The 20,840-nt window shown below is 43.0% G+C and overlaps 1 protein-coding gene across 1 annotated transcript in view; it reads right to left on the bottom strand.

Moving 5' to 3' along the window:
- Positions 1-20,840, bottom strand: part of LOC124622926 (nose resistant to fluoxetine protein 6-like) — a 206,631-nt gene that overhangs the window by 57,725 nt on the left and 128,066 nt on the right. Inside the window, exon 8 of the mRNA XM_047148716.1 lies at positions 19,066-19,198. Within this exon, the coding sequence (XP_047004672.1) occupies positions 19,066-19,198 (133 nt within the window). The remainder of the gene's footprint in view (positions 1-19,065; positions 19,199-20,840) is intronic.

The raw sequence follows: 20,840 nt of genomic DNA, 5'->3' as shown, positions 1-20,840 counted from the left end.
CAGGACCACGTGATTTCCTCTCAGAAAGGTCACAGTTCGAAGTAATAGACGGAAAGCCATCGAGTAAAACAGATGTAATATCCGGCGTTCGTCAAGGAAGTGTTATAGGCCCTCTATTGATCCTGATCTATATTAACGACATAGGAAACAATCTGAGTAGCTATCAGATTGTTTGCAGATGATGCTGTCATTTACCGTCTTGTAAAGTCATCAGATGACCAAAACGAATTGCAAAATGATTTAGGTAACATATCTGTATGGTCTGTCTAGAGACGGTAAAGGACTTGGAAGGGCAGTTGAACGAAGGGTATAAGATGAACATCAACAAAAGCAAAACGAGGATAATGGAATGTAGTCGAATTAAGTCAGGTGATGCTGAGAGAATTAGATTAGGAAATGAGACAATTAAAGTAGTAAAGGAGTTTTGCTATTTGGGGAACAAAATAACTGATGATGGTCGAAGTAGAGAGGATATAAAATGTAGACTGGCAATGGCAAGGAAAGCGTTTCTGAAGAAGAGAAATTTGTTAACATCGAGTACTGATTTAAGTGCCAGGGAGTCGTTTCTGAAAGTATTTGTATCTAGTGTAGCCATGTGTGGAAGTGAAACATGGAGGATAAATAGTTTAGACAAGAAAAGAATAGAAGCTTTCGAAATGTGGAGCTATAGAATAATGCTGAAGATTAGATGGGTAGATCACATAACTAATGAGGAGGTATTGAATAGAATTGGGGAGAAGAGGAGTTTGTGGTAAAACTTGACTAGAAGAAGGGATCGGTTTGTAGGACATGTTCTGAGGCATCAAGGGATCACCAATTTAGTACTGGAGGGCAGCGTGGAAGGTAAAAATCGTAGAGGGAGACCAAGAGATGAATATACTAAGCAGATTCAGAAGGATGTAGGATGCAGTAGGTACTGGGAGATGAAGAAGCTTGCACAGGATAGACTAGCATGAAGAGCTGCATCAAACCAGTTTCAGGACTGAAGACCACAACAACAACATCTGTATGGTGCGAAAAGTGTAAATTGACCCTGAATAAAGAAAAGTATGAAGTTATTCACATGAGTACTAAAAGAAATCCGCTAAATTTCGATTATTCGATAAGTCACACAAATCTGAAGGCTATAAATTCAACTGAATACTTAGGAATTACAATTACAAATCACCTAAATTGGAGTGATCACATAGACAATGTTGTTGGTGGAGCAAACCAAGACTGCGATTCATTGGCAGAACACTTAGAAGGTGCAACAGGTCTACTAAAGAGACTGCTTACACCACGCTTGTCCGCTCTGTTCTGGAGTATTTCTGTGCGGTGTGCGATCCGCTTCAGGTGGGACTGACGGATGACATCGAGAAAGTTCAAAGGAGAGCGGCTCGTTTTGTACTATCGCGAAATAGAGGAGATAGTGCCACAGACATGATACATAAATTGAAGTGGCAATCATTAAAACAAAGGCGTTTTTCGTTGCGACGGGATCTTCTCACGAAATTTCAATCACCAGTTTTCTCCTCCGATTGCGAAAACATTCTGTTGGCACCCACCTACATAGGGAGAAATGATCACCACGATAAAATAAGGGAAATCAGGGCTCGCACAGAAAAATTTAAGTGCTCGTTTTTCTCGCGCGCCTTTCGAGAGTGGAACGGTGGAGAGACAGCTCGAAGGTGGTTCAGTCAACCCCCTGCCAGGCACTTTATTGTGAATAGCAGTGTAATGACGTAGATCTAGATGTAGATAAGACCACAGTGGCCGCCTGCTGTGTCGACCAGTCAGTTCAGGTGGTCGGTCGAGAAGCGCCGTTTGAGGGGATCAACATTTCGACGAATTGGGGGCGCCTATCTGGCGGGGCCCTCTTACGGTAAACAGCACATACGCGAGGCTGACATTTATCAACAGGGCGTCTCACGATCGTAGGAAACCGAATGCAAGGTGGGTGGGGGCGAGTAGGCGTGGACGTCGGGCTGTGAACATAGAGCATGTAACTAAGTAGAAGAGCCTCTCCCGTGGCGAAGGAACGTAGGCCGTGCGTGTGGACCGCCCACCCCTTGGGTACCTACAATCTAACAGCGCCTAGCGCAGCACCAGTTGCGCTGCTGTTTTCTCTATACTTGCTTTTTTGCTCACTGGACCATCTCGCCTTTCTGTCAGGTTTACTTTAGATTTGTTAGTTTAAATCTTAACTATAACTTATTCATTTTACAATTGCCAACGGCAGAACGCTTAACTAAACTTTGTTCACGTACAGACGAGACCACAGGCGTCTGACAATACCCGACAGTACTCGATGGACACACGTGTCTCGGCGTTGTATAGTCACGTTATGGTCATAGTGCGTTACTACTTATGCGAATCCTTAGCATCGGCTGAAATGGATTGTCACCGTCCAAATATACAATATCGAAGAGTACTCTCCGATGGAATAGTGTTCATAAATAAAGCAGTTCAATTCTGTTGAGAAGAAAACTGAAAGGCATTACGTTTTAAAAAAATGTAAAAATGGGATAATTCTGGTTGAGGAGGAGGACACTGTAGATGGCGTGCACACTTTCTTAGAATAATGGGATGAAACGAGAAAAGTGCGAAGAAATCTCAACTGTGATCGGAATCCCAACTCCAGTTATTAGATCGGAAAACAACAGTTTTATTTTAATTTCGTACGCTTCTCTCTAGAAGAATGTATAAATAGCAATTGTATTACAAGTTGGCTTCAGAAAGTTTCGGTGACTTGAGAGAATGGATCCTGCTAATATCAGAAGTCCAATGACGGCTTTTACTTCAGTATCACCAAATATGCATTTCTGCCATTCTTATTCTTTTCTCTGTCTTTATCAATTTTTATGTTTGTACTTATTGTAATAGCACTAATACGTGTGATGTCTATTAGCGCAGAGAAACAATCACTGAGAGATTTACAAATCTTTGCCGATCCCTTTATTCCAGGAAAAGGAGTTATGATATTGCTCCTTCTAGCTTTGACTCCCTGATTGACAGGAACCTTCCTCCATTTTGTACTCTTGTCTTTGCCTATGAAAAAATTGGACAAGTCTGAATCTGCATCATGTGAATCACCAGACTGCTTACTAGTGGTGTTATGTTGAGACTCGATACAGTAGTCTGATACAGAATCGGAAGACAGCCCAACTACACAGGCATCTTCATCTGAAACCTCCTCAACGAAGCAACTGGAAGCGTCTTCTTCCATCATCTGTTACAAAAATAAAATCATTAATGAGAATTCCAAATTCAAAAGCTTCAAAGTGACAGGAAAGCATGAGTAAACGAATTTACACCTACTTCTTCGACACTGTCTTGTAACGGAAGTGTTGATGTAGGGGTCTAGGAAATCTCCAGCCACTAAATAACTGTCAAACGCTAACAAAAATGAGCAACATACGAATGAAAAATTGGTGACCGAAAATAAATTTAGCTACCATAAATGTGCTGGGGATTTGTCGGACGCCATGTTAACAATTAAAGGCTAAGGGACAGCTTTGTAGTCTGCCGATGGCTTGCTAGTGTCACTATTTAGGGACAGTCCACGTGGAGTTCTGGACACGGAAACCAAGCCACGTTCTGCTTGGTCGATGTTCGGAAACTTTAGAAAAAGAATTATATCATTCGTCGGAACACGCAAGTTTCTGAAGCAGCGGTATCCCACCACTTGTTTTTCCTTTAAATAAATAAAAAAAAATAAAAAAACTTTGGCTACACCTGTAACAAAAATTCAGCGCAACAGAGAGAAATGTTACAGCCGTAGACTCTCATTGGCTGAGGGTGAGACGTGAGACGATCCGTCAGATGGATTTACATGTAATTCTTGGGAGCATCACGAATGAAGGAATGGCAGAGCGTAAGCTACAGCTTCATTCAAAATTCAGTATTTGAGATTCTAGGTTCAAGATTCACGATTCAGAATTTGACAGAGATATCCAAGATTCGTCATTCAGGTTAGAACTTTGAGCTTGCAGAATAGTATGACGCCCATGTCCGTCATTCAAGAGAAGCTCGATGGCCTTCTGCAATCCACCAACTGCTATAGTGCAAGCTCACCACATATTAAGTGTAGGTTCAGACAGCAATGGGCGAGCAGTAGCAATGATATGACAATAGGTGCCTTTGTATATGCTTCAAGTAACTAGGGACTTACATCGGTCATGCATCTTGAGTTTCCCCGGTCATGCTATTGCTAATTGGTCTTCATGTATGTTTCACCCCTTCACTTTTCGGAATCGACCCAATCATCGTGACCAATCCAACACCGCACTTGCTGTTCAGTTTGGTATATCGTACAAGAGTCTTCCATTTTTTCCTGGTGTGCCCTTCCCTATTCTATATCATAATGAACTAATGTCTACAGAGTCAGATTACATTCTACACGCATCTCCGATTTGTGAGATAATCCGATTTGTAATTTCATGTCCTGTGTTTACATATGGGCAAACCATGGTTTTAATGAATTCCATTTTAATTTTAGTAGATGAACGTACCCTCCCCCCACACCCACAATTATTAAATTAACACCAATTTCACAGCTACGATTGATTTGTCGGGGTCACTCACATGTTCGATTTCCAGGTGCATACCTCATTATCATACACATGAACTGTAGTGAGGTGATCTTTATATCGAAAGGGAATGGTCGAAGCAGACCACTGGTTAAATACATTCATGTATAGCACAGTGCATTTTATCTTGGCCAAATCATGAGGCTCGATGTATAGGACATTCCGAGGTCGTACAGGCGCTGAACTTTGCACTCGTCACTAGGTTACGCTTGTGTCCCGAGGAACTTCTTATGGAAAAAAAAACACCCACTGCCAAAATTAACCGTGGTGCGCATCGAAGGTCCGAGCATACAGAGAAGTCATACCTCGCAATTAATTCAACTTACGACGAGGTGGCGGAGTGGGACTGGAATGGGAAAAGCGCTAGCGAACTTTTAGAGAGCAGAGGGTTCGGAGTATCGGTAATTTTATCAGCATTTAATTGCACGGCAGGAGAAAAAGTCCGCAGTGCTGAGTATATGGATACACCGTACTCAAACGACACAGGGTGGACGGAAACGGCGAACTTGGTTTGGCGCAAGTATCCTTCCAAGAGACATCCGAGACAAGGTAGCTGATGGCATTACCGTACATAACGGGAATCGCGACGGAACGGTCCAATCCGACATGTCGAAACCGGCCCTGAATTTTTTTTTTATAGGAAGAATACACCAAAAGGAACAACAAACTGCCAAAATTTTAGCTGCTAAAAATTGAAAATTGCCAATTTATTGCTCGCTTGGCGCTTGGAGAACTGGACATCTCTTCTGTAGCCATAACAGACAGAGCATGTGCAGCATGAAACGTGAAGAACATGGGATGCAATCAAAATCACCAACTTTTCCTGAGCACCTACATATGTATTACTTAGTAGTTAATTCTTCGTATATCATTCAAATGATGTCGACATTTCGTTAGAAAGTGTGGAAACGTTAGAAGAAACAGGAAATAACTCGGACGACTCCGTGAATTATATTTCGAACGATGATTATTGTGCTAATAAAGTATAGAACAAAAATAGAGTACTTTCCAAGACAAAAGAAAACATGTGCAGTGATAGCTTCAGTGAAAAAGGTAAGGCTGTAATTTGTTTTGGTTAAACAATGGAGGAAGAAGTGCATAAAGTTAAGCACTGAGCAAAGTCGGTTTCATTTCGTAAGATCTGTACTTGAATTGTATAAACGGAAGAAAGGTTTATACAAAGTAAGAAATATGAGCCAAACTGAAACTAGCAGAAGTGTGAAATAAAAAGTATTCGAATGGTTTAGAACTGCTCGTGAGTTTCAGTACACTGTTACCGAGAGAGTTCCATGAGACTGGGCCTTCTGACTTGCAAGTGGGTTTAACATTTCTGATTTCCAGGCTTCTTCGACCTGCTTAAACAGATTCAGGAAATTATACGGAAAAAGAAGTCGCAAAATTACGAAGCTTACTTCAAGTGAACGTGCAGAGGGGATGTCATTAATAGGTAATACTGTAGATAAATTCGTACCTGACGTGAAGACGAAGTTTCTTGTTATCCCCTAAAATGCTGTGTATGAAGCCAATCAATCAGATTTCGGGCAAGAACAGTGTGCAAATTGCATTCGAGCGAGAAAAAAACCAGAGTCATCGTGCAGTCGATGGCTGATATAACACATTCGTATACAACAACGCCAGTGTTAGGTATCAATGAATTTCTGTTTTCGCAGTTTTATTCTGTGTTAAGGAATTCGCGGGAAATTAGGACGAAAAATTCAGAAAAGGGCTGTTTACTTCCAAAAATCTTGTAATCATGGTAACAAAATCTGGAAAAGTAGCAGAGAATAATTTTCAATGTTATATCCAAAACGTCTTCTTACTAGTTGCAGAAAATAATTCAGTTCTTGGTCTGAACTTAACGTCACCTCTGTCCTTTAGGGGACGACGAAAAGATGTTAATACAATTCGGATACCACGCGGAATTAATGGTGTGATTCAGGCTTTCGATTAAAAAACCTCAACAGTGTATAGTATCTTTCAAGTTGTCCGACAGTACAATTTCCAAAAGCTGTGCTGTTGTCATTTCAGATTTTTCAGTGGAACAGTATTGTTAAACTTCAGTTATTTCTGCATTGTTAGTTTGCATCACCACATTTTAAGAATTTTAAAGTATACCTGGTACGCAGGACAATATGCAGAACAATGGCCATGGTCATTTCTTACGGCATTCCAGATATGTCTAAAGAAAATTAGTAATTACTCTAAAGAGCCTGAGTGCATTAATTTTTTTTTTCAGGTATGCCTGGCGTATGGAAAATGTTTGTTTTCATCATCCAATAACACTTGCATTTTTGTGAAGATTATAGGGAATAAACAAGGAACTGTTTCATTGTTATTACAATGCACGTTATTAAAAATTATCATAAGAAGTGCGCTACAAGAATTGTTATAAAATATTTAATGTCAGAAAATGGAAGTCCCAGTTGTTGGAAGTCGTCTGTGATGTAATATTATACACTGCCTAGATTTTTCCCCTTTGCTTGTCACTTGTAAGACAGTTACATCTGCAACAGTTTAACTTTCAACATGAACTGCAAGTTATTCAAAAAAATGTAATAGCGCTACGTTGCACTACGTTTTCTTGTCACGGCTGCGCCTGCCTATTCGCCGAGTCACGCGCAAGTCAGGGAGGGCTGTACAAGGTTATAAGCGGTTCTTTGTGCAGCAAAAACGAACACCCGTAACACTGAAAAAAAAAAAACTTGCTGACAGCCTTAGCAGGTAAAATTTTGAGAGCGCGTTTCTTCGGTTTATTCGTCCTGCGGGAAAACTTTGTTGGATTCGACCGTTCCCTTGTCAACACACTTTGGCGCTCGAACATTCAACACGTGTAAAATTTCTTGCGAATCAGAGTTCATCACTTTCAAAATCTTAAGGATCGACAAAGAGGTGTGGTGGCCACTGGCCAGAGTACGAGTAGCGCCGATAATATCATATACTCGGCCACTTCGTGACAGACCGAGCTAGAAGGCAGGCGTGGCTTAGTAACACTCATGGATGATTAACTGTGTATGGCCGTATTCATGCCTGCATCTATCGTAGTGATGCTTTCTAAGCTTAGAACCATGAGTATAAGACAATTAATCCTTTTGTTATCTTGCTACTGATAAGAAACCACCACTAGTTGGCCACTTGGGTCAGCAGAATAAACTACGGTTACAAGCAAGTATTTCATTTGTAATTATGGCATCAAACCCAGCATTATTAAAGTCCTGTTATGACATTTCCATACAAAGTCTGTTGGTGACCTGCTAGTGTTACCATATGCTAATTTATCTGGTTTTACCTCTTATTCTGGTGCGAACCAGTGGGAAAGTCAGAGGCCAAAGAGACAGATGCAGGTAGTCGTGTGGTAATGTGTAAAGTGGCGCGTCTGGAGTCGCAAACAACACACGTACTAAAATAACAATAGCCACAACAAACACTGATGAGCCAGAACATTATGACCACAGCCCACCTCGAGGTTACATGCTGCCTGGTGGCCCTCAGGGCACTTGACGCGGTAAGAGAAGTACATGAGCGAGCAGAGACAAACGGGGAGTCTTCTAGCGACGACAAGTGGCACAAATACGGAAATCAGCCGACTTAAACGACTTTAACAAAAGCTAGATTGTCGTGGGCCAGTGCCTGGGAGCGAGCATCTCGGAAACGACGAAGCTGGTCGGCTCTTCGCTACTCTCGTGAGGATCTATGAAGAGTAGTTGAAGAACACTGAAAATACGAATAGGTGACAAGAAGTTGGACGTCCATATCTAATCAAGAACATAGGGATCGGAGGTTTGCCCGCTCTCTAAAGTAGGATAGGCGGTGATCTGTGGTAGGTGGTGGCTCAAGCAAGGGTGTTTTGAAGCACACTGTTCAGTGCACAGTGCTGAACATGTTGCTCCATAGCAGAGGACGCCTACGTGTTCCCACGCTGACGCAACAACTTCAATTACGATTACAGTGGGCGCGAGATCTTCGCGATTGGACCGCGGATCAATGGAAACGTGTCGCATGGTCGGATTAATCCCGTTTATTGTTGTATCAGGTCGATGGTCATGCCCTGATACGTCATCATCTAGGCGAACATGCAGCGCACAATAGACGCAGGCAGGTGGGAGCAGTGTTATGTTATAGGGGACATTCTCCTCGGCTTCTATGGACTCTGTGGTAGTAATGGAAGGCACCATAACAGCTTTGGACTACATGAACATTATTAGGGACCATCTGAACCCCTTATGCTTGATGTCTTCCTCAAAAGCGATGGAATCTTCCATCAGGATAACTATCCGTGTTACAAAGCCACACCCGTGCTGCAGTGGTCTTTAGGAGCATGGCAGTAAACTCACGTTGATGGTTTTGCCATCAAATTCGGCTTTCCAAGTAAAACAGGTCGCTCTTTCCACATTCTTAAAATGAGAAATTTCATCCTTGAGTACTGCTCAAGTGTTTCGGATCGCTACCACGTCGGCCTAAAGGAAGACACCGAAAAAATTCAGAGTGATGCTGCTAGATTTGTTACCGGTCGGTTCGATCAACATGCGAGTATTATGGAAATGCTGCGAACCCAAATGGGATTTCTTGGATGGAAGGATACGCCCATTTCTCGAAACATTACTGGGCAAGTTTGTCACAGAGAGCGGAAGTTCTCTACTGCCAACAACGTACGCTCCGCATGAGTACCATGAAGAAAAGATAAAGAAATCAGGGCTCGTATGGAAGCATATAGACAGTCGCTTTTCCTTCGCCCCACTTATTAGTCTAACAGGAAAATGAATGACTAGCAGTGCTACAGGGTACACTCCACCATGCACCATATGCTGGCTTGCATAGTATGTACGTAGTGTAGATCATTGTTCTTGAAATGGGGCGCGGCCAAATGCCGCAGATTATATCAGTGAATAAACGGCGCACAGTTCCAACAAATCAACAAATCACTCGGTAATCGAAGATATCTGTATGGTGCGAAAATTTGAATTTGATCCTGAAAAATGAACAGTGTGAGGTCATCCATGTGAGTGCTAAAACGCATCCTTTAAGCTTCTGTTACTCGATAAATAAATCACATCTGAAGGCCATAAATTTAACTAAATACCAGAATTTACAATTACGAAAAACTTAAATTTTAAAGAACACACAGAAAATGTTGTTGGGAAGGCAAACCAAAGACTGATTTATTGGCTGAATATTTAGAAGATGCAACAGATCTACTGAAGAGACTGCCTACACTACGCTTGACCGTCCTCTTTTGGAGTACTACTGCGCAGTGTGGGATCCGTACCAGATAGGATTAACGATGTACATCGAGGAAGTTCAAAGAAGAGCAGCACCTTTTGCATTATCGAGTAATAGGGGAGAGCGTGTAAGCGACATGATACAGAATTTATGGTGGACACCATTAAAACAAAGGCGTTTCTCGTTGCAGCTGGAGCTTCTCACGAAATTTCAATGACCAATTTTCTCCTTCGAATGCGAAAATACACTACTGGCCATTAAAATTGCTACACCAAGAAGAAATGCATATGATAAACGACTATTCCTTGGACACATATATTATACTGGAACTGACATGTGATTACATTTTCACGCAATTTGGGTGAATAGATCCTGAGAAATCAGTACCCAGAACAACTACCTCAGGCCGTAATAACGGCCTTGGTACTCCTGGGCATTGAGTCAAACAGAGCTTGGATGGCGTGGAATGTTCAGCTGCCCATGCAGCTTCAACACGATACCACAGTTCATCAAGGGTAGTGACTGGCCTTTTGTGACGAGCCAGTTGCTCGCCCACCATTGACCAGACGTTTTCAATTGGTGAGAGATCTGGAGAATATGTTAGCCAGGGCAGCAGTCGAACATTTTCTGTATCCAGAAAGGCCCGTACAGGACCTGCAACATGCGGTCGTTCATTATCCTGCTGAAATGTAGGGTTTCGCAGGGATCGAATGAAGGGTAGAGCCACGGGTCGTAACACATCTGAAACGTAACGTCCACTGTTCAAAGTGCCGTCAATGCGACGTGTAACCAATGGCACCCCATACCATCACGCCGGGTGATACGGCAGTATGGCGATGACGAATACACGCTTCCAATGTGCGTTCGACGCGATGTCGCCAAATACGGATGTAACTATCATGATGATTTAAACAGAACCTGGATTCACCCGAAAAAATGACGTTTTGCCATTCGTGCACCCAGGTTTGTTGTTGAGTACACCATCGCAGGGGCTCCTGTCTGTGATGCAGCGTCAAGAGTAACCGCAGCCATGGTCTCCGAGCTGATAGTCCATGCTGCTGCAAACGTCGTCGAACTGTTCGTGCAGATGGTTGTTGACTTGCAAACGACCCCATCTGTTGACACAGGGATCGAGACGTGGCTGCACGAGCCGTTACAGCCATGCGGATAAGATGCCTGTCATCTCATCTCGACTGCTAGTGATACGAGGCCGTTGGGATCCAGCACGACGTTCCGTATTACCCTCCTGAAGCCACCGATTTCATATTCTGCTAACAGTCATTGGATCTCGACCAACGCGAGGAGCAATGTCGCGATACTATAAACCGCAATCGCGATAGGCTACAATCCGACCTTTATCAAAGTCGGAAACGTGATGATACGCATTACTCCTCCTTACACTAGGCATAACAACAACGTTTCACCAGGCAACGCGCGGTCAAGTGCTGTTTGTGTATGAGAAATCGGTTGGAAACTAACTGGTGTTTATGTATGAGAAATCGGTTGGAAACTTTCCGCTTGTCAGAACGTTGTAGGTGTCGCCATCGGCACCAACCTTGTGTGAATGCTCTGAAAAGCTAATCATTTGCATATCACTGCATCTTCTTTCTACATCTACATCTACATCTATACTCCGCGAGCCACCTTACGGTGTGTGGCGGAGGGTACTTATTGTACCACTATCTGATCCCCCCTTCCCTGTTCCATTCACGAATTGTGCGTGGGAAGAACGACTGCTTGTAAGTCTCCGTATTTGCTCTAATTTCTCGGATCTTTTCGTTGTGATCATTACGCGAGATATATGTGGGCGGTAGTAATATGTTGCCCATCTCTTCTCGGAATGTGCTCTCTCGTAATTTCGATAATAAACCTCTCCGTATTGCGTAACGCCTTTCTTGAAGTGTCCGCCACTGGAGCTTGTTCAGCATCTCCGTAACGCTCTCGCGCTGACTAAATGTCCCCATGACGAATCGCGCTGCTTTTCGCTGGATCATGTCTATCTCTTCTATTAATCCAACCTGGTAAGGGTCCCATACTGATGAGCAATACTCAAGAATCGGACGAACAAGCGTTTTGTAAGCTACTTCTTTCGTCGATGAGTCACATTTTCTTAGAATTCTTCCTATGAATCTCAACCTGGCGCCTGCTTTTCCCACTATTTGATTTATGTGATCATTCCACTTCAGATCGCTCCGGATAGTTACCGCTTCCAATGATTTACCACCTATGGCATAATCGTACTGGAATGGATTTCTGCCCCTATGTATGCGCATTATATTACATTTATCTACGTTTAGGGAAAGCTGCCAGCTGTCGCACCATGCATTAATCCTCTGCAGGTCCTCCTGGAGTACGTACGAGTCTTCTGATGTTGCTACTTTCTTGTAGACAACCGTGTCATCTGCAAATAGCCTCACGGAGCTACCGATGTTGTCAACTAAGTCATTTATGTATATTGTAAACAATAAAGGTCCTATCACGCTTCCCTGCGGTACTCCCGAAATTACCTCTACATCTGCAGATTTTGAACCGTTAAGAATGACATGTTGTGTTCTTTCTTCTAGGACATCCTGAATCCAATCACAAACCTGGTCCGATATTCCGTAAGCTCGTATTTTTTTCACTAAACGTCGGTTAAATTTCGCGTCTGTAGCACGTAATCCTCATGGTGTAGCAATTTTAATGGCCAGTAGTGTATTTTGTTGACACCGACCTTCATAGGGAGAAACAATTATTATAACAAAATAATGTAAATCAGAGCTCACACGGAAAGATATAGGTTTTCATTTTTTGCGCACGCTGTTCGAGAATGGAATAATGGAGAATTAGTGTGAAGGTGGTTCGATGAACTCTTTACCGGGCATTTAAGTGTGATTCGCAGATGTAGAAGAATATTCTCCTGGACCGCAACAATATTGGTAAGCTACGACACCATCCAGAACCGTCTTCTTGCTATGGGATGCAGACGGTGCCACTTATAACGTATGCCTCATTTCACGCCACGTCACAGGGCATAAAAAATCATCATTGGGAAAGATCATCCAAACTGATGAGTTGCAGTACTTAGTGCAAGATACGAGCTATCGGCATCCACACGAAGCAATAAACACCCATTGCCGACACGTCAGCATTCTGGCAAGTGTTGTGTGCCCATGTGTGGGTTGTAGGAGGGAGGATTGTTCATATTTGGCCAATGAACGACGCTGGAACATATCATCAGATCGTGCGAATCCGCTTATTTTCCTTCACTATTCCGCAGCTGCAGGCGACCAGTACTATCAGCCACAGATGCACTATCGCATAACTTATGGATTGTGGCAGAGTGGTTTGAGCAATATTCCATGAAGGCGGGAAGCAAAGTGCTTGTGAGCTCAACTCCCTCCAGCTCCTATGCCCATCACATGACTAATGTGTACTGAGCGCATCTAAAATGCTACAGACAGAGATGCACTCATCAAAAGTATCTGAACCCATATCAGTGGATATTAATATTGGATGTTTTTACCCTTCATCTTTTGACGGCTTGAGCTCCACTGGGACACTTTCAATGAGGTGTCTGAAGGTTTGTGGAGGAATGATAGCCCATTCTTCCTCCAGAGCTGAAACAATAGAAGGTAGTGATGTTGGACGCTAGGGTTTCGGGCAAAGCTGACGTTATAACTCATCCCAAATATGTTCCACTGATTTCAGCTTGGGGCTCTAGGCAGACCAGTCCAATTCGGGAATGTTAATTTTCACAAACCTTTGCCTCACAGATGCTTACACAGTACGTTGTCATGCTGATATGGAGAGTCATCGTCATGTTCCTCCACAGTACATAGTATGCATGATGTAAAATGCGTTCATATCCTTGTGCATTTAGCGATTTTTTAATTGCTATAAGGGTATCACACCCTAAGCACGAAAAACATCCCATACCACAACGCAGCTATCTCTGTATTTCACTGTTGGCACAATGCATGATGGCACGTAAAGTTCTTCATCCATTGGCGAAACCCAAACCATTCGAGAGGGAGTAGCGTGATTCATCACTCCAAATCGCTCGTTTCAGTGTTCGTCAGTACGTGAGGTCTGCGTGGACTATGTTTAGCTGTGGTTGTTCCTTCGCGTTTCCACTTGACGATCACATCACCAACAGTGTCGACTTGAGTAGCTGTGGAAGGTTTGAAATTTGCCTGATGGATTTGTTGCTCAGGTGAGATCCGATGACTAGTCCACATTCGAAGTCACTGAGCTCTCCTGACTGACTCACTCTCTTGTTACAGCTTCTCTACTTTATACTGACAGTTCCGTGTCTTGTGACACGCCCTGACAGACGCATTCTCTTGTTACAGCTTCTTTACTTTATACTGACAGTTCCACGTCTTGTGACATGCCCTGACTTACTCATTCTCTTGTTACAGCTTCTATACTTTATACTGACAGTTCCACGTCTTGTGACATGCCCTGACTGACTCACCCTCTCGTTACAGCTTCTTTACTTTATACTGACAGTTCCACGTCTTGTGACATGCCCTGTCTGACTCATTCACTTGTTACAGCTTCTTTACTTTATACTGACAGTTCCGCATCTCGTTACACGCCCTGACTGACTCATTCTCTTGTTACAGCTTCTATACTTTATACTGACAGTTCCACGTCTTGTGACATGCCCTGACTGACTCATTCTCTTGTTACAGCTTCTTTACTTTATACTGACAGTTCCGTGTCTTGTGACATGCCCTGACTGACTCACTCTCTTGTTACAGCTTCTTTACTTTATACTGACAGTTCCACGTCTTGTGACATGCCCTGACTGACTCACTCTCTTGTTACAGCTTCTCTGGTTTATACTGACAGTTCCACGTCTTGTGACATGCCCTGACTGACTCATTCTCTTGTTACAGCTTCTATACTTTATACTGACAGTTCCGTGTCTTGTGACACGCCCTGACTGACTAATTCTCTTGTTACAGCTTCTTTACTTTGTACTGACAGTTCCCCATCTCGTTACACGCCCTGACTGACTCATTCTCTTGTTACAGCTTCTATACTTTATACTGACAGTTCCACGTCTTGTGACATGCCCTGACTGACTCACTCTCTTGTTACAGCTTCTTTACTTTATACTGACAGTTCCACGTCTTGTGACATGCCCCGACTGACTCATTCTCTTGTTACAGCTTCTATACTTTATACTGACAGTTCCACGTCTTGTGACATGCCCTGACTGACTCACTCTCTTGTTACAGCTTCTTTACTTTATACTGACAGTTCCACGTCTTGTGACATGCCCTGACTGACTCATTCTCTTGTTACAGCTTCTATACTTTATACTGACAGTTCCACGTCTTGTGACATGCCCTGACTGACTCACTCTCTTGTTACAGCGTCTTTACTTTATACTGACAGTTCCACGTCTTGTGACATGCCCTGACTGACTCATTCTCTTGTTACAGCTTCTTTACTTTATACTGACAGTTCCACGTTTTGTGACATGCCCTGACTGACTCATTCTCTTGTTACAGCTTCTTTACTTTATACTGACAGTTCCGTGTCTTGTGACACGCCCTGACTGACTCATTCTCTTGTTACAGCTTCTCTACTTTATACTGACAGTTCCGCATCTCGTTACACGCCCTGACTGACTCATTCTCTTGTTACAGCTTCTATACTTTGTACTGACAGTTCCACGTCTTGTGACATGCCCTGACTGACTCACTCTCTTGTTACAGCTTCCTTACTTTATACTGACAGTTCCACGTCTTGTGACATGCCCTGACTGACTCATTCTCTTGTTACAGCTTCTACACTTTATACTGACAGTTCCACGTCTTGTGACATGCCCTGACTGACTCATTCTCTTGTTACAGCTTCTATACTTTATACTGACAGTTCCACGTCTTGTGACATTCCCTGACTGACTCACTCTCTTGTTACAGCTTCTTTACTTTATACTGACAGTTCCACGTCTTGTGACATGCCCTGACTGACTCATTCTCTTGTTACAGCTTCTATACTTTATACTGACAGTTCCACGTCTTGTGACATGCCCTGACTGACTCACTCTCTTGTTACAGCTTCTTTACTTTATACTGACAGTTCCACGTCTTGTGACATGCGCTGACTGACTCATTCTCTTGTTACAGCTTCTTTACTTTATACTGACAGTTCCGCATCTCGTTACACGCCCTGACTGACTCATTCTCTTGTTACAGCTTCTATACTTTATACTGACAGTTCCACGTCTTGTGACATGCCCTGACTGACTCATTCTCTTGTTACAGCTTCCCTACTTTATACTGACAGTTCCGCATCTTGTTACACGCCCTGACTGACTCATTCTCTTGTTACAGCTTCTATACTTTGTACTGACAGTTCCACGTCTTGTGACATGCCCTGACTGACTCACTCTCTTGTTACAGCTTCCTTACTTTATACTGACAGTTCCACGTCTTGTGACATGCCCTGACTGACTCATTCTCTTGTTACAGCTTCTATACTTTATACTGACAGTTCCACGTCTTGTGACATGCCCTGACTGACTCACTCTGTTGTTACACCTTCTTTACTTTATACTGACAGTTCCACGTCTTGTGACATGCCCTGACTGACTCACTCTCTTGTTACAGCTTCTATACTTTATACTGACAGTTCCACGTCTTGTGACATGCTCTGACTGACTCACTCACTTGTTACAGCTTCTTTACTTTATACTGACAGTTCCACGTCTTGTGACATGCCCTGACTGACTCATTCTCTTGTTACAGCTTCTTTACTTTATACTGACAGTTCCGTGTCTTGTGACACGCCCTGACTGACTCATTCTCTTGTTACAACTTCTTTACTTTATACTGACAGTCCCACGTCTTGTGACATGCCCTGACTGACTCATTCTCTTGTTACAGCTTCTTTACTTTATACTGACAGTTCCACGTCTTGTGACATGCCCTGTCTGACTCATTCTCTTGTTACAGCTTCTTTACTTTATACTGACAGTTCCACGTTTTGTGACATGCCCTGACTGACTCATTCTCTTGTTACAGCTTCTTTACTTTATACTGACAGTTCTGTGTCTTGTGACACGCCCTGACTGACTCATTCTCTTGTTACAGCTTCTTGACTTTATACTGACAGTTCCACGTCTTGTGACATGCCCTGACTGACTCATTCTCTTGTTACAGCTTCTCTACTTTATACTGACAGTTCCGCATCTCGTTACACGCCCTGAGTGACTCATTCTCTTGTTACAGCTTCTATACTTTGTACTGACAGTTCCACGTCTTGTGACATGCCCTGACTGACTCACTCTCTTGTTACAGCTTCCTTACTTTATACTGACAGTTCCACGTCTTGTGACATGCCCTGACTGACTCATTCTCTTGTTACAGCTTCTATACTTTATACTGACAGTTCCACGTCTTGTGACATGCCCTGACTGACTCATTCTCTTGTTACAGCTTCTATACTTTATACTGACAGTTCCACGTCTTGTGACATTCCCTGACTGACTCACTCTCTTGTTACAGCTTCTTTACTTTATACTGACAGTTCCACGTCTTGTGACATGCCCTGACTGACTCATTCTCTTGTTACAGCGTCTTTACTTTATACTGACAGTTCCTCATCTCGTTACACTCCCTGACTGACTCATTCTCTTGTTACAGCTTCTATACTTTGTACTGACAGTTCCACGTCTTGTGACATGCCCTGACTGACTCACTCTCTTGTTACAGCTTCTTTACTTTATACTGACAGTTCCGTGTCTTGTGACATGCCCTGACTGACTCATTCTCTTGTTACAGCTTCTATACTGTATACTGACAGTTCCACGTCTTGTGACATGCCCTGACTGACTCACTCTCTTGTTACAGCTTCTTGACTTTATACTGACGGTTCCACGTCTTGTGACATGCCCTGACTGACTCATTCTATTGTTACAGCTTCTTTACTTTATACTGACAGTTCCTCATCTCGTTACACGCCCTGACTGACTCATTCTCTTGTTACAGCTTCTCTACTTTATACTGACAGTTCCACATCTCGTTACACGCCCTGACTGACTCATTCTCTTGTTACAGCTTCCATACTTTATACTGACAGTTCCACGTCTTGTGACATGCCCTGACTGACTCATTCTCTTGTTACAGCTTCTTTACTTTATACTGACAGTTCCGTGTCTTGTGACACGCCCTGACTGACTCACTCTCTTGTTATACCTTCTCTGGTTTATACTGACAGTTCCACGTCTTGTGACATACCCTGACTGACTCACTCTCTTGTTACAGCGTCTTTACTTTATACTGACAGTTCCACGTCTTGTGACATGCCCTGACTGACTCATTCTCTTGTTACAGCGTCTTTACTTTATACTGACAGTTCCTCATCTCGTTACACGCCCTGACTGACTCATTCTCTTGTTACAGCTTCTCTACTTTATACTGACAGTTCCACATCTCGTTACACGCCCTGACTGACTCATTCTCTTGTTACAGCTTCTATACTTTATACTGACAGTTCCACGTCTTGTGACATGCCCTGACTGACTCATTCTCTTGTTACAGCTTCTTTACTTTATACTGACAGTTCCGTGTCTTGTGACACGCCCTGACTGACTCACTCTCTTGTTACAGCTTCTCTGGTTTATACTGACAGTTCCACGTCTTGTGACATACCCTGACTGACTCACTCTCTTGTTGCAGCTTCTTTACTTTATACTGACAGTTCCACGTCTTGTGACATGCCCTGACTGACTCATTCTCTTGTTACAGCGTCTTTACTTTATACTGACAGTTCCTCATCTCGTTACACGCCCTGACTGACTCATTCTCTTGTTACAGCTTCTCTACTTTATACTGACAGTTCCGCATCTCGTTACACGCCCTGACTGACTCATTCTCTTGTTACAGCTTCTCTGGTTTATACTGACAGTTCCGTGTCTCGTGACACGCAGTGATTAAATCTGACTTAAATATGGGGTACTTTTGATCGGATGGCGTGTGAGCAATTGTGAACAGTCATATATCAGTGTAACTTCCCAATAAATACGGTGAAATCCATGCCAACATGATGGACGACCTCCGTAATTAGCGCTAAAGGAGCACTACCAGTACCCCACACGTGGTAAGCATCTCGTAATTCAGCAGCACGTGAGTCTACTGTTCATGCTGCAGTACTCTATATTTTGAAAAGGAACATTTGTTGATCGAAATCTTATGAAACGCCTTATATTTAGAACATACTCGTCAGGTAGCTGATAGGCAACTAAAATCTCGGATATTCATTTCTAGCTACTCACCTCATTCATCCCGCACTTCTTGTCTTTGCTGTAGAAGAGGACCCAGCCAAGACCCACACCAGTCACATAGGGCACGATCCTCGAGTATGTGGGCACGTACATGAGCGACACGTACTCCGCCCACTGCTCGTGTCTGTAAATTTCGTTAACATAGTATGAGATGATCGAAGAACATCACAAAGAGAATAAAAGCATAAGCACCGTTTAATGTTTCTTCGATAGCATAGCTACTACAATTTAAGCATTACTTCTCGCAGTAGGACAGAAAATTAACTACAATTTTATCAAAGACACTCATCTCATGTGATCCGGGAAGGCCATGTTACATCTTATTTTCGGTAGTCCGACTTGAATCCGAAGGAAGATTTTGCAAAATGCGAGTCGAGTGTTTTGGCTGGAGCACCACCGTCAAAGTAGGTGTCAAAATCTTGCTCACCTACAGAGACTCTTGTAAATATCAGCAGGATGTAAGAACCTCAAGCCAATTATCAACAACCATCAACGTGAAGGTAACTTCAATTGAAATAGATCCATGGCGTAGTCCAGTGGCAACACCAGACCTCAGGTGTGAAGACTTTGGTTGGAGGGCAAACTGACAGAATCGAGACCGCCCATCCAAAAAGTCCAGAGACTGATCTTATTCCTGGCGCCTAAGCGTCGTCAACGGAGTAACTACGTGGCAGCTTGAACTAACAACTGTAAACAAAAGATGAGATGTACATTCGACCAGCCAGCTGTGAGCAGGCAGTTTTAAGTAGAGGACGTGCGACCATACTTGCTTAACGTTGTTGCATCACAAATCTCAATGAAGCAAGATCTCTGCATCATGTGTTCAAGACAATTTCTAGACTCTCTTGAAGAAGAGAAAAATGTGTGCAAAATTTGTCCCACGTATCTTTACTGCCAAATAAAAACAATTACACGTGGACCCCTGCCGCGACGTGACTGAAATAAACACGCTGACAGTTCTTTTCTGGAAAAAAATCATCAGGGAGGTGACGAGACTTGACGTTATCAGTACAAACCTACCACAGAACGACAAAGTGCATAAATTCGCACTTTGACGACAAACCGAATTTCAAGCCAATGTGAAGCGCGAATTGAACATCTGACAGTTTCACAAGATTCTACGAACATTCTGTGCACTGTACTCAAGTGAGAGGAGACTGAAGAACATATGAAGCATTAAAATCACCATATTAAGAGTTCTCTGTTTTTTATTAATCTAGTTTCCAAATTCTTTGGACTAATGGATCATGTGCTGTCTACATCGTTTTAGAGTCAAGCAAGTCAAGCCTGGCAGCCAAGGCATGCAAGTGTGAAGAGATAAAAAAAAATGTTCAAATGTGTGTGAAATCTTATGGGACTTAACTGCTAAGGTCATCCGTCCCTAAGCTTACACACTACTTAACCTAAACTATCCTAAGGACAAACACACACACCCATGCCCGAGGGAGGACTCGAACCTCCGCCGGGACCAGCCGCACAGTCCATGACTCCAGCGCCTTAGACCGCTCGGCTAATCCCACGCGGCTGTGAAGAGATACTTTTCAGAAATATCGTAATGACAAACTGATGATATGGTATGCACTTGAAATTGTAATTTGCAGACGTCATTCTAATTGGGTCATCGAGCTTGCGAAGTCCTTTGAACCTATTATTCTGGGGTCCGCTAGTGTCGTCAACAGTTATGGATGATACTGTTTTCCACCCCCCATACTCCACCCCACTAAGGTAATATATATACTGCAAAATGAGTTTCGGGCTTTCAGCGC

The sequence above is a fragment of the Schistocerca americana genome, chromosome 7, assembly GCF_021461395.2.
Source record: "Schistocerca americana isolate TAMUIC-IGC-003095 chromosome 7, iqSchAmer2.1, whole genome shotgun sequence".
In the NCBI taxonomy this organism is placed as follows: Eukaryota; Metazoa; Arthropoda; class Insecta; order Orthoptera; family Acrididae; genus Schistocerca; species Schistocerca americana.
Note: the sequence above shows the minus strand (reverse complement) of the source record. Positions and strands in the feature narration are given on the sequence as shown.